General features: G+C 44.9%; 1 protein-coding gene across 5 annotated transcripts in view; it reads right to left on the bottom strand.

Moving 5' to 3' along the window:
• The window catches only part of AK4 (adenylate kinase 4), a 66,734-nt gene extending 59,669 nt beyond the window's left edge, over positions 1–7,065 (bottom strand). The window contains exons 1-2 of one of the 5 annotated variants that reach the window (XM_034653623.1): positions 6,928–7,065; positions 6,090–6,367 (exon numbers count right to left, since the gene is read on the bottom strand). In XM_034653623.1, coding sequence (XP_034509514.1) covers positions 6,090–6,234 — 145 coding nt within the window. In that variant the 5' untranslated portion in view covers positions 6,235–6,367; positions 6,928–7,065. Of the gene's footprint in view, positions 1–6,089; positions 6,491–6,563; positions 6,582–6,701; positions 6,804–6,843 lie in introns of those variants that run through there. The other 4 variants (XM_034653625.1, XM_002924672.4, XM_034653626.1 and 1 more) reach the window with 4 other exon arrangements.
• Positions 7,066–22,736: the final 15,671 nt, after the last annotated feature.

Below are 22,736 nucleotides of genomic sequence, written 5' to 3'. Positions count from 1 at the left end.
CGTATTACCTTCTTGAAAAATCAAAGGTGGGCTAAAAATTATACTGAAATAGCACACGGGCATTAAACTCACATTAAAGAACAGACTGTAGGGGCGCCTGGGTGGCACAGCGGTTAAGCGTCTGCCTTTGGCTCAGGGCGTGATCCCGGCGTTATGGGATCGAGCCCCACATCAGGCTCCTCTGCTATGAGCCTGCTTCTTCCTCTCCCATTCCCCCTGCTTGTGTTCCCTCTCTCGCTGGCTCTATCTCTGTCGAATAAATAAATAAAATCTTTAAAAAAAAAAAAAAAAAAAAAAAAAAAAGAACAGACTGTAACAGCACTGGAAAATATTAAATGGTATGTTGTAAAGTAAAGCAAGCAATTTTCAAAACATTAATGCATAGTGTATTTTTTTTGAGAGAGAGAGAAGGAGAGGGTAGAGAGGGAGAGGGTAGAGAGGGGGAGAAGAAAAGAGAAAATCTTAAGATGGCTGCACGCCTAACGTGGGGCTCAATCTCATGACCCTGAGATCATGACCTGAAAATCAGCCTGGGAGGATATACTGTATTTACAAGCATTAACAGTATTCTTTCCTTCCAGTTAGTGGGATTACAAGTGTTTGTCTTACCTTTCTTGATTTTCTAATTCTTTAATAACTTACATATATTATTTTTATAATCAGAAAAACAAGGAAAAGAGTTTTAAATACTCTGTATGCCTATCTAAGTCTATATTTACATAAAATATTAAGCAAAAAAGTACATAAACAAATTAGAATCTATTATCAACTTTTATACCAAGACCTTGACTGGATATTTGTAAGCGAAGTTTAAAATTCCCTTCTTCTACAGTTTAACAACAACTCTGCTCCGGTCATTTTATTTCTCGTAACCTATGCCATGGAAAGTATATTTGCCCAATGATTCACATACAGTGACGTTCATAAGAGCATTAGTAAACAGCAAGTAACTCCAACCCTAAGGCACATTCACCCAAGGTGCTCAGGCCAAAATCCTAGGACTGACTGTGGACTGCTTTCTCTCCACCACCCATCACAACCAACTCATTCTGTCCAGTTGGCTCAGCCTTCACACGCATCCTAAAGCCCTCCGTTTCTCTCTGCCGTCGCCACTACTGCCCAACCCAAGCCATGGTCCTCTCTCACCTATACGGTCTTACTGCTACCACTCTTGCTTAACAAAGGCACTGCACAGGACATCCCAAAGGTCAACTTTTAGAAAGTAATCCATTCATGTCAGTATCCTATTTAAAATCTTCAATAGCTTTCCAGTGTGCCCTTAGGATAAAATCCAATCCAATTCACATTTTCTACAAGGCAGGACTTCAATCTAGGCTAGAAAAAGCTCCTTTTAAAAAATGACCACACAGGGGGGAACCTGGGTGGCTCAGTTGGTTAAGCGGGTCTGCCTTCAGCTGAGGTCATGATCTCAGGGTCCTGGGATTAAGCCCCGGCTCCCTGCTCAACAGAGAGTCTGCTTCTCCCTCTCCCTCTGCCCCCTCCTCTGCTTGTGCTCACCTTGTCTCTAATAAATAAATAATCTTAAAAAAAAAAAAATGACCACACTGGAAGAATGCTCAGATGCAGCTGTGCACATGGCCAAAACAGATGTACTGTCAGGGGCCACCTTATTTAAGTCACAAACAATTCTTAGGGCGCCTGGGTGGCTCAGTCAGTTAAGTGGCTGCCCTCAGCTCAGGTCCTGATCCCAGGGTCCTGGGATGGAGCCCCCCCCCCAGGCCAGTACGGCTCCCTGCTCAGTGGGGAGTCTGCTTCTTCCTCTGCCCTTACTGACTGTTCATGCCCTCTCTCAAATACATAAAATCTTTTAAAAAAAAAAGTCACAAACAGTTCTCTTCCAACACCCATGAAAACCCTCAAAAAAATCAGAAAAAATAAGATGTTGTAGAGTGGCCTGTGGAATCGAGAGACACCCCAACCTGGTCAGACCTTTAATGTGGTTTTGGAATATAGGTGAGGTTCAGTGGGGTGAGGTCTGGAGACAACGACCAAGAAAGAATTCTTGAGACGTCTTTCGTGCAAAATGGTGGTTTTATTAAAGCACAGGGACAGCACGTACAGGCAGAAAGTGCGGCTGCACCAGGATTTTGAAGAGTGGTGATTATATACTGGGAGTTGGGGGAGTAAGGAAATGGGAGGTTTCAAAAGAACTCTCGTATGCTAAAGAGGACCCAACTACAAGATACCACAGGCCTTGCCGTTGTTGGGAGCTTCCTGAAAGAATATCACACATGTCCCACCCAGGAGTGGGGGGAGGAGGTTGCAGGGTGTCAGCTTATGCTTTGTCTTCAGCTAGGCTTCTGCTCCCTCAATGCCTTGACCTGGGCTATACCAAGCTAGGGGGCAAAAAAAATGGAACACAGAATACTCTAGAAATCTTATAATAAGCCAAGACACTCTATGATCTACACAAAGGTTAACTATTTAAAGTTGTTTTAGATACCTTGTTCAACTCCGTCAAGTCTCCTGAATACAACCTTTCTATCCTCCAACATTCAGAAGTTTTCACCCTTATGTAAGAAAAGACATATTTATACTTAATGAATACAAAAAAAAAAAAAAAAAAACCCAACCCCAAAACAAAAACCTGAGCCCTCTGAACTAGGTCATCTTTTCAGAGAAAAGAGGCTCAGGCCATAGTCTAATTTGAAATGCTGGTCCCATCGGCAAACCCCAGCAAGAGCTGCAGTTAATATTAATTAAGAGGAGAAACAGGTTTGTTCTTGAACATAGTTTCTCCCAATCAAGTCCAGGATGCTTCCAAATGGAAATCTGCCAATCTTCCTGCACCTGAGATAGTAGATCCAGTACAGAATAATTTGATATTTTTTAAATGCCACTATCTGTCCAACCCTTAAAGCAGGATTCTCACATCCTTTCAGAGCGAGGTTTCAGTCACCATCACTTAACAGAAGAGACGAGTTTTAATAGGACTCACTACTAAGTGCCAGCCGGGTGCGCACGCGTCATGCGCACGCACGCGTCATGCGCACGTACGCGCACGCGTGCGCACACACACACAGAAAAGCTAATATTCCTTATGACAGAGTGCAGGACCCCCTCCTGGCAATCTATGAGAACTCTCCCTTCCACTTACTCATGCAAAGTACTGAAGAACACCAAAGAGAACCAAACATCTGGGTGTGGGTCATTTTTCGGGGGGCGGGGGATTTTATTTATTTATTTGGGAGACAGCCCGCACCGATGGAGTGTGAGAGGGAGAACCAGACCCCCCGCTGAGCAGGGTGCCCGAAGTGGGGCTCCATCCCAGGATCATGCCCTGAGCCAAAGGCAGAGGCTTAACCCACTAAACCACCCAGGCGCATAAAGTCTCTGATCAAGTCTCAGCCTGCACTGCTCCAGCCAGATGAGGCAGAGCCAATGAGTGACAGCTATCTTGAGGTTATCTTAGATCCATAGTAAGCACAGACTTTTACCATAAATCAAGACTAATTAAACAGAATGGACTCAATTACTGGAGGTTATCTGACTTTTGAGTAGCAGACAGAATTTGGGACCCACACCTTCAACATAGACTTGAACCCTTTTTAAGCACTAGGTACTTCGCCATCCACATCCCTGACCTTGAAATCTCTTCAGTGGGAACTGGAACAAGGTGAAGGTAGAAGGGATAACAAGGGGCACATGGGGCTACAGCCCCCAATACCTTGAACACTGTCCGACACATAACAGGTACTCGGTAAATACCTACTGGATGAATCCGACAGACATTTGCTGCACTGCATGTGACAGCATCAACAAGCTATGTGCCGAGTAAGAAATGAACTCTGCTAGGGCAGATGAGGGAAGGCTTCCTAGAAGCAGTGAGTAGTCCTTCCCTGGACTAGCAGCTTTTCAGCAGGTAGAGGCTGCAGGAAAGCCGTATGGACAGGAGTATGCTGGAAACGAGGCTGGAGCAGATGGCCTGAGATACTTTCCAACTCAAATTCCCACCAACGTTTTATTTCCTAGGGTTTTGTCATGCTTCATCATCTCCTTCAAACCTTCAACTTTAATAAAGGGGTACATATACAGAGGGGCTGTTGTGTTTCTCTACCAGAAAATTAGCTAAAAGCCAACAGCAGGTAACAGAATAAATACTGTGGAATGTTTTCTTATTTACCAGGCACTGAGTCTGTAAGACTCTTAAAACCTTCTGTGAGAAAAATAATCTGAGAACACCTTCCAAGTCCACCAGAAACAAGCCACTTTGAGAACAAATTTCGGCCCTCCGTTTTTCTTCTCTTTCGCTGACAAACGATTTTTTAAAATGGTTTATGCAAAAACTACTTGATTCCCAAGAGAAAAAAAAAATCCAAACATTTCACAGTCACAGTCGTACAGCAGGGGGAGAAAATGAAGGCATGTGAAACAACAGAAACTAAAATCCAAAAACCAAGAAAAGTTTAAAATTAAAAAAAAAGTGAGAATAAAAGAAAACAGCAACTGGAAAGTTTTCAAAACCTCTACGAAAGTTCAGAAGTCAGTCACTTCCCATCACATTCTCTTTAAAAATGGAAAGGGCACTAATCCAGTGTGGGATGGACAGGGTGCCGTCCCTCGTGCCAGAAGGAAACCAGTCCCAAGTCAGGTATGGAGAATGCGAAGAAATGGGCTCAAAGCCATTGCACCGTTTCCTCCCCTCGCCATGCCTCTGGCTCCCTACCACCGAGAAACCGGAGCCAATCAGAAAACCCTCCGGCTGAGAGCCAGCCTTCCCTCTCACACTACTCTTCTCCCAAACTGCATTCCAAAACAAAAAGAATAAAACGCAGCTAAATGTGGTATTAAAATTAAAACAGACCCAAGCGAGGTAAGAGAAGATTCAAGGTGCAGCCCGGTACACAGAACTTTCCCTTCTGAGAGACTGGGGGGGAGGAGGGAGGTCGAGTCTTTGAGAATCCAAGTAAAAAGTTTGCTTTTGCAATAGCTTAAGAGATAATGAATAAAACTCTGCCTTGTAGATATTTCTTAATTCCTAGCTTTTACGCTGTTTTCCAGCACAGTCCTCCGCCCACCTCTTCAAACTAATCTGTGCTTCTGTAATGAAGATCTCTGGATCAATCAGCCCACCGATGGGCAATAACCACCCTGGGCACCGCTGAGGACAGCAGCGAAGGTACAGCACGCCGTTTGCAGTAACAAGTTTGCATAAAGCAGTTGCTAATTATGAGCATATGCATCCCAGAAGGGTTACGTACCAGCAGCGCAACAGCCACCTCGCACCTTTCAACGCCAATTCATCAGAACTGGGCTGGACGTGAGGTGGACGGAGAGGGGTGAAGGGCCCTACTGAAACCCTAAGCGATCAGGCGATCTACATCCCCAAATCCACGACGCCAGCCTAGGGAGGTTTTCTCAAGGAGCCATTTCCAGGGAAGCTGGATTTAAAATATAATTTATCAGATCGAGTCACCTACTACGTAGTCTCCTAACGTCCAGGCCCCGGCTCGGGAAGGAGGGCTTGGGAAAAACGGGGAGTTCGTGGTGAGTGTTTACCTTAGAAGGCGGACACCGACAGACAGGCCTTTCAAAGCCACCAGGGATCTGCTCAGAGGCCCCGGGCGGCGCGGAGCGGCAGTAACAGCGCGCGGCTGCGAGCCCCGCGGCGCCACAGGTTCCCCAGCGCGCAGCCGGACCCGACTCCCACAGGTGGGCGGCGAGAGCAGCGGGCGCCCCAGTTCCCCGGGGCCGCGGGGGAGGTGTGGGCAAAGAGGGCTTTGCTTTAAAGAAATAGGGCGAGAGGGACGCTCGGGGCTTTCGGGGCTGTCTGGGTGGTTACCCTCATCTGGGTAGTTACCAGCTCTCCCCCAAGACAGGAGGAGCCCGGGAGGAGTGAGGAGCCCCGTGTACCTCCCACCCTCCTCCCTGCGAGCCTCGGCCTCCTCCAGGGGCGCGGTTAAGCCGCACGGCCGCGGGCCACCGTTTGCATGCTCCCAGGCACGTAGGAGCCTGCACGACCGCACGCGGGCGGGGGAAGGGCGGTTGGGGACCGAGGAGACCCGACCCAACCCGATCCCGCTACGGCTCACCCCCGCCCCTCGCCCCCGCACCCCTGCACCCCTCACCGGTGTTGGCTTTGATGTTCTCCCTCAAGAAGTGGCCGCTGGAGAGATGCTGGAGGCCAAAGCTCTGAGCGATCCTCTGGCACACGGTGCCCTTGCCCGAGCCCGGCGGCCCAAGGATGACCGCGCGCAGGAGTTTGGAAGCCATTGCCTTCGCCAGGCAGGGAGGGGGCGGCCAAACAGGCAACCCGGACAGCAGCCTCGGAGAAGCCCCGGGAACTTTGTTGCTGCTGCTTCAGCCTCTGACACTCTCCGCTCGCGCGGGGACTCTCCGGGCGCCCCTGCAGGGGGAAGGAGTGACTTTTGAGACAACCCCTCCCTTCAGCCCCGCTCCGGGGCCGGCTCGAAGGCGGAGAAAGGCGCCACGCTACCCATCCGCCCTCCTCGCCCCCACGCCGCGATTCAGTACGAGTCCCAAGTCCCCGCCCCCAGCGGGGTCGACCTCGGGGGCTCAGAGGGCCGCCCGGCCAGGCACACCTCGATCCCTTCCTCTTTCGCTCCCCACGCGGCGTTCGAGGAAGGGGCCAGGCGGCCTGGCATCCCCGCGCCGGCTCCACCGAGGAGGAAGCCGGGAGGGGCGGTGACTCCACGCGCGCGCCCCGTAGCCCCACGCACCGGGCTGCCTGGGGGCTCAGCCCCGGCCCCGGCCCTCGCACGTGGGCAGCGCTGCGTCTGCGCCGCGGCCCCTCCCCAGCGGCTGTCAATCCCCCGGAGTCGCCGCCGCGGCCGCTGCCCGCGCGGACCGCCCAGCGCCCACCTCCGCCGAGGGTGGACCGTTGCGTTCCCAGCCGCGAGGAGTCCGAGTCCGGAGCCTCTCCACCCCAAGCAGATAAACACACACCTCGGCTGGGACGCGGCGCTCCGCGAGGCTTCCAGCCCGGATCCCGCTGGGCGGCGCCGCCTCCGCCCGCCCCCACTCCGAGCCCCAGCCGGCCGCGCGGGACTCGCGCCTTACGTAAGCCGGGGAGACCGGCTCCGCGCGAGTCGCCGGCCGGCGCCCCCTCCCCTTCCCGCCGCTCCGCTCTCACCCCGCCCTCCCGGCCCACGTGCTCCCGACCACCCAGCGGGGGCTGCGGGGGCGCAGGGACCCAGACCCTTATGTTGCAGTCGCCTGGGGACCCCGTCTGCTGTTGAGGGGAAGGAAAAATACAACTTGTTGATCGCCTTCTGTGCGTCAAGTTCAGGGCTAGGTAATTTCCTTATGCAGCAGCCGTTCCAGATAGAGTATTCACAGATGAGGAAAGGAGGCTTGGCGTATCGCCATTCATTCAACAAATGTTTATTGAGCTCCCACCACGTCTCAGACACTGTTTTAGGCGCTTGGCATATAGCTGTGAACCAAAGAGGTGGAGTCTTGCCCTTGTGGAACATAAAGTGCGGAGGGAGATTTGAACCCTCACCTGCCTGACTCCAAGGCCCAGGCTCCTTAGAGAAGAAGGAAGGATGGGATGATCGCTCACCTCTGCTCAGGTTCTTAATTCCAGGACTTCAGGGTCTGGGATGTTGGCACTGCAGTTAAAACTCACCAGGTCCACAATGGAACAGAATAGAGAACCCAGAAATGGACCCTCGGCTCTTTGGGCAACTAATCTTTGATAAAGCAGGAAAAAACATCCGGTGGAAAAAAGACAGTCTCTTCAATAAATGGTGCTGGGAAAATTGGACAGCTACATGCAAAAGAATGAAACTTGACCACTCTCTCACACCATACACAAAAATAAACTCCAAATGGATGAAAGACCTCAATGTGAGACAGGAATCCATCAAAATTCTAGAGGAGAACATAGGCAACAACTTCTATGACATCGGCCAGAGCAACCTTTTTCACGACACATCTCCAAAGGCAAGAGAAATAAAAGATAAAATGAACTTATGGGACTTTATCAGGATAAAGAGCTTCTGCACAGCCAAGGAAACAGTCAAAAAAACTAAGAGACAGCCCACGGAATGGGAGAATATATTTGCAAAGGACACCACAGATAAAGGACTGGTATCCAAGATCTACAAAGAACTTCTCAAACTCAATACACGAGAAACAAATAAACAAATCATAAAATGGGCAGAAGATATGAACAGACACTTTTCCAATGAAGACATACAAATGGCTAACAGACACATGAAAAAATGTTCAAAATCATTAGCCATCAGGGAAATTCAAATCAAAACCACACTGAGATACCACCTTACGCCAGTTAGAATGGCAAAGATAGACAAGGCAAGAAACAACAATTGTTGGAGAGGATGTGGAGAAAGGGGATCCCTCCTACATTGTTGGTGGGAATGCAAGTTGGTACAGCCACTCTGGAAAACAGTGTGGAGGTCCCTTAAAAAGTTAAAAATTGAACTACCCTATGACCCAGCCATTGCACTACTGGGTGTTTACCCCAAAGATACAGACGTAGTAAAGAGAAGGGCCATATGCACCCCAATGTTCATAGCTGCATTGTCCACAATAGCCAAATCATGGAAGGAGCCGAGATGCCCTTCAACAGATGACTGGATTAAGAAGCTGTGGTCCATATATACAATGGAATATTACTCAGCTATCAGAAAGAACGAATTCTCAACATTTGCTGCAACATGGACGGCACTGGAGGAGATAATGCTAAGTGAAATAAGTCAAGCAGAGAAAGACAATTATCATATGATTTCTCTCATCTATGGAACATAAGAACTAGGATGATCGGTAGGGGAAGAAAGGGATAAAGAAAAGGGGGGTAATCAGAAGGGGGAATGAAACATGAGAGACTATGGACTATGAGAAACAAACTGAAGACTTCAGAGGGGGGGGGGTGGGGGAATGGGATAGACTGGTGATGGGTAGTAAGGAGGGCACGTATTGCATGGTGCACTGGGTGTTATACGCAACTAATGAAGGCATCAAACTTTACATCGGAATCTGGGGATGTACTGTATGGTGATTAACATAATATAATAAAATTAAATTAAAAAAAAAAAAACTCACCAGGTCCAAAGGGTGCTATCTCCGCCGTCCCCTACCCTGCGTATCCCACTCCATATTCTCTTAAATCTGTTCCTACCCCAGCCACTCCCCACAGCCTTCATTTCCCCCTCGCTAGTGTAATAACTGCCAGCCCATAAGTCTCTAGCTTCCACTGGGCCATCCTCGGCGCAGCGGCCAGAGACATTGCTGAAGTGCAAATCAATTTCTATTATTTCCCCACCTCAGATAAAAATCGTCCCTTCAGGATAAAAAATCTTCAGCCTCCCATACATCTTTGTGACCTCCCCCCTCCCCTCCTGCAGGCCTCCTACCTTTGGGGAAATGCATTGCCGGATTTCAGATTTTGAGTGCAACCACAAATGGGGAGGGACAGCATGGAGAAGAGCCTCCCCCAGAGTCTTGGCTGCACTGTGGGGGGGGGGGGGCGACAGCTGAGTAAGTAAGAGCCTGGCAGAGTGTTTCTTTCTCTCTGTCCCTTGGCACCCCCAGCCTCTCTCCCCCAGTACCTCCTCCATAGCCAGCCAGCCAGAGGACACCTAGTCTCCGTCTACCTGAGAGCACACCCAGGCCGCCCGCCTCAGCCCAGCATCTGTTCAATAGGCTCATCCCCTTGTCTAAAATAGCTCCGAGCTTGCTGTAGACATCAGGAGGTTGTTACACTGAGCCCCTTCAGCTCTTCACCTGGGAACAAAGAGAAGAGCTTCTGGGGATGTGGGGGTGACTTAAATCTCCCCTCCCTTTCCCTCCATATGCTGTATAATATATAGTAGATACTTCGCAGTCCTCCTCAGACCTAAGCATGCGTCCGAATCGCTCAGACGGCTTGTTAAAACAGATCTGCTGAGCCCCTCCGGAACAGTTTCTCAATCTTTGAGTCTGAGGTGGGCATTTCTAAGACGTTTCCAGGTAATGCTGAGGATGCCAATCTGGAAATCAGCACTTGAAGCTGTTCTACTGCACAAGTCTTGAGACATGGAGATGTGTGGCCTCGTGCTTCCTCTGCCTGCTGTGGGAACTTTGGCCCTTAACCTCTTCTTTCTCTAAAATGAGAACATTGGATTTAGTACTCCCAAAGGTCCCTTTGTATCTATCAAGCATTGGTTCTGTGAGTTCCCACAGAAAGTAGTTTCTAGCCCTCGCAAACTAGATGAACTATATCCCACCTTCTCTATCACCCAGTTCTTTTGCCTACTTTTGAAATGTGTTTACCACTATCACCTTATAATTTCATGGAACAGCATTAGCCACTCACGCCGTCCTAGGACTTGGTGCTTTAGGAGTTCAGGAGCTTATATTATGAAACAAACAGTTGTGACATAGGTAAACTCAATGAAGAAACCCAGCCAAGATTGGAAACTAGAGCCCTCCATGAACCTTCCCCACGCAAGGCCAAATCAGGCTCCTACAGTCCAGCGGCTGATTGGAAGTGGTAGGACTGGAAGAAATGGATTTTGGAGTCAAACACCCCTGGGATGAAATTGCAACAGCACCATTTACTAACTCTGCAAGTCTTTCGATCTCTGTGAGCCTCGGTTTGCTGATCTGTAAAAGAGAGAATACTTGTTTCTTAGGCTAGTAGGGAGGCTTCAGTGAGCTAAGGTACATACAGGACGTAGCACACTGCTGGGCATATAATAAGTACTCAGTGGTGAACATCATCACTATCGTTTACCATGGGACCGTTAGTTAGCTTCTCGGATCTCAGTTCCCTAATTATGAGGAATAAATGAGTGAATGTGACAAAGTATTTAGCAGACTCCCTGGCCCTTGAAAGATACTCCATAAATGGTAGCTAATTTTATCACACATACACTGTCAACTTCTTCCTGTTTCCTTTGCCTGGGGTTTTAAATCTGTTTATAATATTTATCACAGTGCACAAAGTAGTAAACATCTGCGTTTGTCTGCCCTAGAGACAAACTGTAAACTCACTCTGAGAAGAGGGGCCAAATTTCATTCATCTTTCTATTCTCAAAAATACACAGCACTTTGCCTGTAATAAGTGCTCTGTTAATGTTGGCAAATCTCCCTCCCCCTCCTAACACACTGGACATCAAGCCCTGGGGCCTCTCTGCGGCTTCACTGGATGATAATGCGAAGTCCACGGTTGGTCTCACTTTACACATCCCTTCATCAGGTTCTCTTATCTGGACTGCAGTGCTCCTGTTTGGTAAATACTGTCATTTCCATATTACTTTCACAATTTTGCCATAACCTTGTACCACCTTGAGTCTTACCACTTATCGTGTTTCTTTAAATATCGACTCAATTTGTTTAAATAATTTATTTTAAAAAACTGAATGTAACTCACCATAAATAAAAGGATACACTAAAATAAATATGAGAAAAATAAAATAAGGCTACCAAATTCTAGCTGGAATCTACTAAGTATTTGCCTGTTGAGTTTCTGAACTTTATTTTAAAAAAGCCGGGGGAGGGGGAGACCGGGGTGTTTACCAAGTCATAGAGAGGTATTTAAGACATAAGCCTCTAAATGAAATGTGCTGTTTATCTGTAACCACATAGCTCAAAATAGAAAGGGAATACTTTCTTAATATTCAGTTTAATAGTATCTAAAGCCAGATCCATGTGCCACCCAGAATCATCTCTAGTCCCACATGAAATTATCTTTTGCATCATCAAGGATGCATGTCACATACTCTAATGTACTTATAAGTGTACCTTTGAAATATAACTCACCAGGATTTTTTAAAGGATGCCATCACCCCAACCACAGTTCACAGATAGGATACTGATCCCACTTCAAAAATTAAGCACCCCACTCGCCCGTTGTTCTTCCAGTTATCAATTCTTCATCACTATCTTTCTAAAATCATTTCAGGCTGGCTTCCGCCATATTTGTTGGAGACTCTAGGCTCCTTGAACATAGCGACTTCGTCCTTTCCTTGTGGCCTCCCCACAGCTAGGTATAGAGATCAGACTTGAAGAACAAATATTACTGCTCAGCTCACTCACCGCTGAATGAATGAATGAATGAATGGACAAAGTGACTTCTCTTTGCCTTCTGTGAAGCTTCTCTGAACAGACAGAAGGAAGGCTGGTTACTTGGACACATCAAGATTCAGAAAAGAAAGCTGGAGAATGATGGGAAGAAGGGAGAAGATAACCAGCCCTGTGTGCCTGCTGCCTTCTCCTTGCAGGCACGCATTCAAGACTGAAGAAGCCAGAGGTTGCATTGAGAGAAGAAATGGTGTACGAAATACTAACCCGGCATTGTTTGTGACAACAGTGCATTCTTACGAGTGAGAGAATCACCCCCATTTTACAAGCTCACGGGGTTATTAACCTGTAGCGTCTGACCAGCTGCTGAGAACAGGCGGCACGTGTTTGACAAGCCTGCTCTCTCCGATGCACGCGTTCCCAGGCCAAGGAGTTACAAAAGGAACCGGGATGAATGGAATCAACATTCTTCCTATCTGCCTGCATGACCCCTTATTCTTCATGAGCAACAAACTATTTACAAATCGCTGCTGGAATAACAGTCTATCATAGAGGGCCTCTCTCAAGAGATGAAGATGTCAAACTACCACCTTTGGTCTTTTCACTGTGAAATCCTGGAAATCAAAGTAACAATCAGCTATGCTCTACCCTCCATATATAATGATAAAGCCATGATGCCTTGCTCAGAACTTTGCTCTCTGATACATTTGGTAACCGGCATGGATAAGCCTTTGTCATTCCTCTCTTCTCTCCACCTTCGGAACCACAATCAATCGCAAGAGTTCCTTCTAGAACCTGCCTTGGGGTTAGTAGGCGTGTCTGGAGATGAAATGCCTTTGGGTGTGTCTTTCCTCTGTGCTAAATTAACTGCCAGAGGGAATGCATGTTCTTCCTGTTCCAACTGGATGAAGGGACTGGAATTGAGTACTGAGTTTATTCTGCCAAGGCAGGGTAGGCAAAGGGGATGCCGCTTGTGGGAGCCTTTTAAGTTTGATTTTCTGATAAGGGCAGTAAAGAATATATATATATATATATATTATACATTATATATAATTCTTATACATTATACTATTACATTATAACTATACTAATATAACTAACTATACATTATAACATTATACTAATACATTATAACTAATTCTTACAACAGTCCTGTGTCATAGGAGGCCTATTAATTGTGTGTCCATTTCACAAACCTTAAAACTGAGGCAAGGCATCTGGTAACTTGCCTGAAGTCCTATAGCCGTAAGTGGAAGATGAAGGACATAAGTCAAGCATCCTGACTCCAGAGCCAGTGCTCTTTAATCGCTGTGCTTTGCTGATTCAGAGACCTTTGGAGTCAGATAGTATTACTTTGCAGTAATATTGTTATCTTTTTATTTTATAGATAAAGAAATTAAGACACTATAAGGTTGGGTAATTTATCCCTCAGTGTCATAAGCCAATAAGTGGCAGAGCTGGGATTTGAACCCAGGTCTCAGGGTCAAACCACATAACCATTAGACCCCACTCAGTCTCCCTAGCACTTGAGTGAAGAGGATCCAAAGAGTGTCAGGAGGGTTGGGCACTGGATTGCTGGTCTATAGAGAAATACTAACAAAGAGAAAGTCACTCGTGTCCAGACAGGTTGGTTCCCTCAACAGCCAGATACCTACGAAAGGCTCTTCCCACTGGGACTTCCCTCTCAGGTATCTCCACAGGTTTTAACTTACAGCTTCCCCTCCTGAACCTGCCAGTTCATCTGTCAGCATGCTGCTGCCAACCTATTGCCAAATCATTGCTATGTCCCAGGTTTGGGTCTTGCTGCCACACCTGTTTGATCTGACACTTGGCTCACTGTTGACCTGGCTCTCAAATGGCATTCCACTCTGTTCTTCACCATGGCTACAGGCCAGCCTGCCAACTCTAGGGTCAAGTTCCAACCGTCCTCGCCTGCCACCACTACCACCTCTCTACCATACCAGTCCCAAACGTGGCTCCCAGATCCCCAACCCAGATCATAGACCCCACTTGTCTGAGAGGTCACTAGGGACAAGTCATTCTGAGAGACAAACCAAAAAGGTAGAAAGAGACTATCATTTAAAAGGTGTGTCTTGTTGGAGAGCTGCACAGAAGACCCAGAGGAGGAACAAAGGTCAGAAGTGCACTTACCAGTTGTAAGATAGACTGATTCAATAAGGGTTTCGAGTGAATTCTAAGCATGGAAAGGCAACTTAGCACAAGGGTTAAGAGGGTGGCCTCTAGAGACAGATTGACAAGTTCAGGCTTCAGCTCAACCGCTTATCCAATACATGACCGTAGCAGTTCCTTGATCTGTGTTTCATTTTTTCCACCTGAAAAACAGGAATTTTTTCCCTCATAGGGTTGTTGTGTCTACATGAGTAAGTATATGCAAAGGCTTGGAACAGCGCTTGGCGTGTGGTAAACATTATGTAAGTGTAAGTTTTGTTCTTACTGGTTCTTCAACGCCCACCAAGTGCAGTGTGCTTCATGGCATTAGAGGCAGGTTCTTGGAAGAATTAAGCCTTGCCAGACAAATTTATTCTACTACCAGGGCTACCCTCATGTTACTTGTTTTCACATAGACTTTTATATATTAAAAAACAGCTGTCTTGGGGTGCCTGGGTGGCTCAGATGGTTAAGCATCTGCCTTCAGCTCGGGTCATGATCTTCGGGTCCTGGGATCCAGCCCCATTTTGGGCTCCCAGCTCGGCAGGGAGTCTGCTTCTCCCTCTGCCCCTCCCCCCTGCTCACACACTCTCTCTCTTTTTCTCTCTCAAATGAGTAAATAAAATCTTTTTAAAAAATAAAAATAAAAAACAGCTGTCTTGTCCCATCTGAAGCTTCTCTCTTTTTTTAAAGAATTTTTAAAAGTTTATTCATTTAAGCAATCTCTACACTCAACGTGGGACTCAACTCATGACCCCGAGATCAAGAACCACACACTCTACCGGCTGAGCCAGCCAGGTACCGTGAAGCTTTTCTTCTTCATGCTAAATATTCTGAATTACTTGGCCATTCCTTAAGTAATATGGTATCCTGCTAGAAACTAGCACACTAGTGTGTCTTTTGCTGCTAAAGTAAGAAATACCGGAAAGTTCTCCGTTCAGCCTCAAAAGATTTACAGATAGGTAACATATGGAAAGAATTTTCCCTTCTAAATGGAATATTATAATAATAATAGCTAATATGTATTGAATATTACTATGTCATCCACTAGATCTCATTTTGCACTATGCAAATTTCTGGGAGTTCAGACCAGCCACAAAGGATCCCCAAACAGGATGACATGGGACTTTCCACATAGTAGATTATATTTCTGTCCGTGAAATATTGTGTTTTCCCTTCATGAAACAACCCCCCCTCCATCCCGTTATCTCAGGAGTGGCCCCATGACTTACTTTGGCAAATGAAAGCAGAAACTTTAAGAGCTGGGGTTCCCATTGTCCCTTTTTCCTTTGCACAATGGCCAGCAAATGGCTTAGGTCCCGCGGTAAAGATGACCTCACCTCCCTACAAAAGACTAAATCATGATAGACATATAACATAAGCAAAAAATAAATTTTCATTGTTGTAAGCCACCAAGATTTTTGAGGTCAGTTATTATCCCAGCATAAGATGGCCTACCTTGATTCTTACGTCCTCAGCCTTGGATGCTGAATGTTGTACGAAGTCTTATTGATCATATTCATATAATATGATTCAGAATCCCTTCACACACTGGCTATACTTTGGATGAATGTGTTTCTTCTAAGGGGACATACACAAAAACGCATAAAGCATTCCAGATGTAGTCTGATAAGCAGTCTTTTGTTCTGGACACTATTTCTTCTGTAACAGGATAGTATACTTTTATTTTTTTTCTTTCAGCTTTATTGAGACATAACAGACATACAGCACTATGTAAGTGTAAGGTATAGAGCATAGTGAATTGACTTGCATCTATTGTAAAATGATTACCACAATAAGTTTAATTAACATCCATCATTTCATATAGGTGCAAAAAAAGTATTTTTCCTTGTGAAGAGAACTTTTAGGATCTATTGGCTTGACAACTTTCAAATATAATACACGGCAGTGTTAGTTAATAGAGCAAGATAATATTTTCCTGCATTTCAACCCATGATCCCTCTCCCTCTTCACATAATAGGTGAGGAATTTTATGCCCATCAACTTAGAAAGAAATAATGCAGCAGAAGAGAGAAACCAAGAGTCTTTTCTTGGCTTTGAGTTTCAGGCTGAGCCCCCAGAAGTGGAAAAATGCTTATGCTTGTATAATACAATTGATTTGGGAGTCTGCAAATGGTTGAAGATTTCCTACTCCCTATACCCTGGACTAGGAAAAATCTCCTAGGGGTGCACCTGGGTGGCTCAGTCAGTTAAGGGTCTGACTCTTGGTTTCAGCTTGGGTCACGATCTCAGGGTCATGGGATTGAGCCCCATGCTCAGAGCAGAGTCTGCTTGGAATTCGTTCCCTCTTCCTCTCCCTCCCTATTTTCCCCTCCTCCCCAGCCCCACTCCTGTGCTCACGCTGTCATGCTCTCTCTCTCTCTAATAAATAAATAAATAAAATCTTAAAAAAAGAAAAGAAAAGTCTCCTAGGCTGGAGAGAGGGGAGAGTCAGAGGAGAATTTATTATTTATTTTTTTTAAGATTTTATTTATTTATTTGTCAGACAGAGAGCACAAGCGGGGGGAGCAGCAGGCAGAGGGAGGAGCAGGCTCCCCACTGAGCAAGAAGCCCAATGTAGGACTCAATCCCAGAACCCTGGGATCATGACCTGAGCCAAAGGTAGGCGCTTAACAGACTGAGCCACCCAGGTGCCCTGTCAGGAATCATTTAAATGGAAAAAAAAAAGACATGGGTTATATTCCCGGATGAAGGAGAATTCAACAGGAGAATTTTTTTTATTAAAGTTTTGGCATCTCCAAAAACTAGTCAAATGGAGTCCAAGTTGAGTTGGTTGTGGAGCCAAAATCTCAAAAGGAATTTTAATTGGGAGCATCCTAAGAACGACTTGTCTCATGCTGTATTCAAGGCTTTTCTTCAACTGCCTCCAGAAAACATCATTGTCTTTTCATCCTTAACGTAAGTATTTATAAATAAGCCAGATTTCATTTTATTCATTCAACAAACATTACTGAGTTCCTACTATATTCCACGTTCTAAGCTATATGTTAGGGATACAGAACTGAATAGGGTCCCTGCTTTTAAAAAACTTTAAGCTTAATGAAGAAGTTGGACACATAACAACAACAACAACAAAACAAAACAAAACAAAAAATTTTGAAACAATGAGCTCTAATGTCAAAGGGACCTTAATTAGGAACTGGGGTCCACCATTTACAAACTGGTTGATTTGCATCCACTGGTTAACTTTAATTCTCTCATAGCTACAAGGGGGAATAACATAATAATAATAATAATAATAATAATAATAATGCCTACCTATTTCATAAGGTTCGTTGGTGACTAAATGGTTTCTGAAAAAAATCATTTATCAAGCACATAGTAAGCACTCAATAAATACTAGTTATCACTACTATTCATTCAACACTATGATTTAAGCACTATTCTCGATGTTTGTGATACATCAGTGAATAAAATCTGTGATACATCGGGGATAAAAATCTCTGTCCTTGTGCAGCTTACATTATTTTCATGCAAAATAATAAATGAAGGAGTGAATGAAAGCTCACCATTGTATTCCTGGAATCTGGCTTTCTAAGCTTGGGATTCTCCCTGATCCTGAGAAAAGGACTTGGTTGCAGGTCATTTCTTTGAGAGGTGATCCTCGAGAGCATGGCAAGGGAGAGGAAAAGTGAAAAAGGAAAGGTTGGAAAGCCAACAGAGTATATATGGACGAGTGCGTCACCTCTGTGGGCAAATGGAGCTCATTCTGAATGACTACGTGGAACACACCTCGGAATTGTCCCGGAACATTAGTCCCCCAACTTGTTTTTCATTGGTAGAAGGTTGCTCTGGAGGCATCCCTCAAGCAGAAAAACCCAGGAAGCCACCTGCACACATAGGAATTGTCTGCAAGTGATCTCATGGAAGGGTTACAGGGCTATGGGGGAGGAACCAACAGCTCTGCTACACCCAGGCGTGTGGTAAACACGGGCCAAATGCGTAAAAGAAAAGAAAAGGGGAAATCATTAAGTCTGTCTAAGAGAGACAAGGGAACCTATCCAGAAAGATTAATCATTCTTTTTTTTTTATTAAGGATTTTTATTTATGTATTTGAGAAAGAGAGAGCATGGGGGGGGCAGGGGGACAAGCAGACTCCCCACTGACTGAGCAAGGAGACTGAGGTGGGGCTTGACCCCAGGACCCTGAGATCATGACCTGAGTGAAGTCAGATGCTTAGCCAACTGAGCCACCCAGGTCCCCTGAGGCTAATAATTTTTGAGGTTAAGTTTGGAAGATACATCAGCTAAGGGGACAAAAGCACAAAAGTGTATCCCAGGCAACGGGAATGACATCAAGGATATGAGATATAGAGGGAGAAGAAGACCCAGAATTGCTAGAGGTTAGGGGAAAAAAGAGGAAGGATAGAAAAAGCAAGAGAGGTGGCAGGAGTCAGATCACAGAAGATTTCTATACAGTCCTAAGGAGTTAGATTTTATTTTAAGGGAATGGAAAACCACTGAGTTATACAAGAGTGACATAATTGATTTTGAATTTTAGTAAGATAAATTTGTCCTGCTTGCAGACACCCCAGTAGAGTGGATTGAGTCTAATGTCAGGCAAACTAAGAAGATGTTAACAATATTCTAGGAGAGACAGTGGCAAGGAAGAGAGAAGAAATGACTCTGAGAATTATCTAAGAAATAGCATAAATTGTTCAGATGTAGGGGAGGAGAGAAAAGTAAGGATGCTACTCAGGTTCCTGGCTTTTATGGCTAAAGGGAAAGTGGCACCCCCTCACCAGGCCAGGAAACACAGGAGGAGGAGGAGGAATGGGTGAGGGGTGAGGGATTGTTTTCACATATATCATAGCAAGGGCCTTTGAACCTTTGTGCCCCAGTATCTCCTAAAATAAATTTGAAACATGTAATCCTAACACATTTTGACATCGACGGTTAAAATTGTACATCATAAATGCAAAAGTGGTGAGGGGTGTTATATCCAGCCATATTACAAGACTGAAATTTTAAAGTAAAACATATCACTCTTTGAAATATACTGGAATTTAAATACCATAGCAAATCAATAACCACCATCATCCTCTTGAAAATTACATGAACAACAACAACAAAAAACCAAAGAAAAGATAATTACATGAACAAACTCTTCTACTCAAAGTTTTACATCAGTTTCTTCTGTACCTCGAACCAACATGCCCATCCCACTTTCCCTCCATTTTATTGCCTTGTGATATATTTTCATTTTTGGAAGTCTTTTCTCAATTACCCTAATATATTTGGCAGCAAAAATATAGAGATGGAAATTAATTTTGATAATTTCCTGTGATTTTAAACTCTTTTTTAAAGAACTTGATTATAGGAATTAAGTTATCATTGTAGTTATTAGTCATACACCACTAATCAAAATGACCAATGCATTACTAATTTTGATCAAAGCTATGAAATAAAATATATATTGTAAATGTCTCTTTTACTAGGATGAATTATAATTTTAAAAACTAGTTCATATAAATATTATTGCTAGACTGAAATAGTATTCAGCATTAATTTTGCTCTGTTTTCCATTTTTATAGATGTTAAGTGTTGAGAAAACTTGTTCACAAAAATCAGAGGATGAGAAATGAAGGAGTTTTGCTGCAGCAACATCATTCATTTATTTGAACTCCTTCCAAGTTATATTCCAAAAACCACAGAGTGATTTATCATTAAAATGCATTTTTTAGTCATCTGTTAGCTGAAACTTGATTTTTCCCTCAATTCTGTTGCAAGCAAAGAATTAGAAATCACCTGACTCGCAAAAGTGTTTGTAACCTCGGACATGACACCCATTCATTTCCTGGATTTTTTTTTTTTAAGATTTTATTTATTCATTTGACAGAGAGACAGAGAGAGGGAGCACAAGCAGGGGGAGCAGCAGGCAGAGTGAGAAGCAGGCTCTCAGGGAGCCAGATGCGGGGCAATCCCAGGACCCCGAGCAGAAGGGAGATGCTTAACTAAATGAGCCACCCAGGTGCCCCTACTTTCTGGATTTCTGAAAAGTTTATCAGAAAGTCTTTCTCAAGAATTATCAAATGATTATTAAAATCATACCTGTTACTTTTCCATCCGGAAGCATTTTAATTAACCTGACATGTACAGAAAGGATTAGAAAATGAAGATACTATTAATTTCAAAATACCTTGAGTAATAAAAATTTTGACAAGGAATTCTTCTCTCTTAAATCATGTGATTTAAATATATTTTATTCAAAAACCTTGGTGCAATATTTTTAGCTCATTCGATTTATGGAAAATACCCATCTACCACCTAACTATCAAAGTCACCCTTCACTGTCAAACCAACTGGCCAAATCAGATTTTTTTCTCTCTCACAAAAGATCTGACTATATGTTTTCTATTCAAATAAACATGTTAAGACACATCCCCATGACAACCAGCTCACTTCTGAATTCGAAGAGAGAGAGGGAGAAGAACCTTGCTGATAATTTGTTCCTGAATGAAATAAAGTGTATAAAGTGCCATTCTGTTTGATATTGTTTTTATCAACATGCCCCCCTCTTTTGTTTGTTTGGCGTCACAAGACTCTCAGCCAAAAGTGGTAGATTCTTTGACAGTAGTCAGAGGTTGGAAAGGCTGAGGTTGTTAAAGTGAAAATTGTCATCATGCCCTACTTATTCGGCAGAGGAACCCTAGATTCAAAACATCCCAACAGGGGCCAAAAGATTCCACTCTAGATACCACCTTTCATTCTTCACAGGATGTGGGTAAGTCAAGGAAAAACACAGGCCTGCTTTGGGGGCACGCTGCCTGGCTTAGAAGAGTCTAGCCTACCCCAGTACTTTGAAAGGTCTCCACGGAGCCCTGGGGGGTTTTACACCCAATGCGAGGTATATGATAAGATGGGGGCAAGTGTACCTTTTCATTTCATTGAAGGAGATAAGGGGGATTATGAAAGGGAGTTGAGAAAGGAAAACTAGCCTAACACCTCAATACTCCACATTTCCTCAGATAAATCCCTTCTAGCAGAATCACATAAGGAAATCAAGATCCAGAAATTGGTTCCCTTAAACTTATCTCAGCCCCCGTATCTCTTGGGAAGTCTCTGTATCTGCCTTCGAAAACCATTTGATTTATACCATTTGATCCTTACAACAGCTCTGTGAGTTTGGTACTTAAAACCACTATTCATGTGACTTCTTTAACAATGAGGAATCTAAGGTATAGAGACAACACACCAATTACCCAAGGTCACTTGAACCCAGTTGAATTGACGCCCTGGGCTCTTTCAGCAGAGCCCTCTGCTTCTGCTCCAGCCGAGGATTAATTCACCAACCCAGCACCATTTCCCTTTCTACCTGTAAGGCCTCGGCTTCTCCTCTCTGACTCCTCACATAATGCTGGACTAAATGACACTCAGGTTTCTACCAATTTCTCACTGAGGTTCAATTAGTAGGTTTTATATCTGGCTCAAGTGAATTTTTTCCACATTTTATGAAGAAAAAAAATTTAAATGTATCTAAATCGAAAACGAAAATTTTATACTCACCTACATACTCATCACCTAGATCCTGCTATTAACTTTACCATACCTGCCACGGCCTTTTCTTTTTTATCTTTGGCAGCCTACACTTCCCCCTTCTATAAAACAGGAAAGTACCACAGTACCTTCGTCCAAGCTGCTTTCAAAGACTATGGCTTCTGACCCACAGAAAACTATGAATTTTCTCATCTCTTTTCGTTCGGGCCATTCATTTAGTACAGTGGTACCAAACCTGGGAACACATTAGATCACGTCAAGAGTTTTTGTTTTGGGTTTTTCTTAATTTTATTTTAAAGATTTTATTTACCTATTCATTTGAGAGAGAGAGAGCTCGCCCACAACCTAGGGGAGGGGCAGAGGGAGAAGCAGACTCCCCGCCAAGCAGGGAGCCTGACATGGGATGGGATCCCAGGACCCTGAGATCAGGGCCCGAGCCGAAGGCAGATACTCGACTGATTGAGTGACCCAGGAGCCCTGGGGTTTATGGGTTTTTTTTAAGAGAGAGAAAGGAGGAGGAGCAGAGGGAGAAGGACAAGCGGACTCCACGCTGAGTGCGTAGTCCCACTCAGGCTCGATCCCATGACCCTAAGATCGTGACCTGAGCCAAAAGCAAGAGTCAGACACTTAACCAACTGAGCCACTCAGGAACCCCAGCTGAGGAGTTTTTAAAACATACCAGTGCACTGGCCCTTTCCCAGATCGACTGAGTCAGAATCTCTCGGAGTTGATACAGGATTTTAGCATTCAATTAGCCAACAAGTAATTAATGAGTACTGCTAAGTGTCGGGCACCCTTTTAGGCATCAGAGTGGATAAAGGCAGTCCCTGCCCTCTCACCTCACCACAGAATTCCTTCTTGCACAGTGTGTTCCAGCCCTTTCCCTCTCAGTGTCCTTCCCTCTCAGACTTCCAGAACCTGGCTCAGGCCCCAGAGTATTCTTCTCACCTGGCCCTTCTAGTCAGTTAATCACTTCCTCCTGAGGAGTCCGACTGCTGGGTTTTCTCCTTATCATTATTGTAGGCTGTAGCACCTTGT

Source organism: Ailuropoda melanoleuca, chromosome 2 (assembly GCF_002007445.2).
Source record: "Ailuropoda melanoleuca isolate Jingjing chromosome 2, ASM200744v2, whole genome shotgun sequence".
Lineage (NCBI taxonomy): Eukaryota > Metazoa > Chordata > Mammalia > Carnivora > Ursidae > Ailuropoda > Ailuropoda melanoleuca.
Note: the sequence above shows the minus strand (reverse complement) of the source record. Positions and strands in the feature narration are given on the sequence as shown.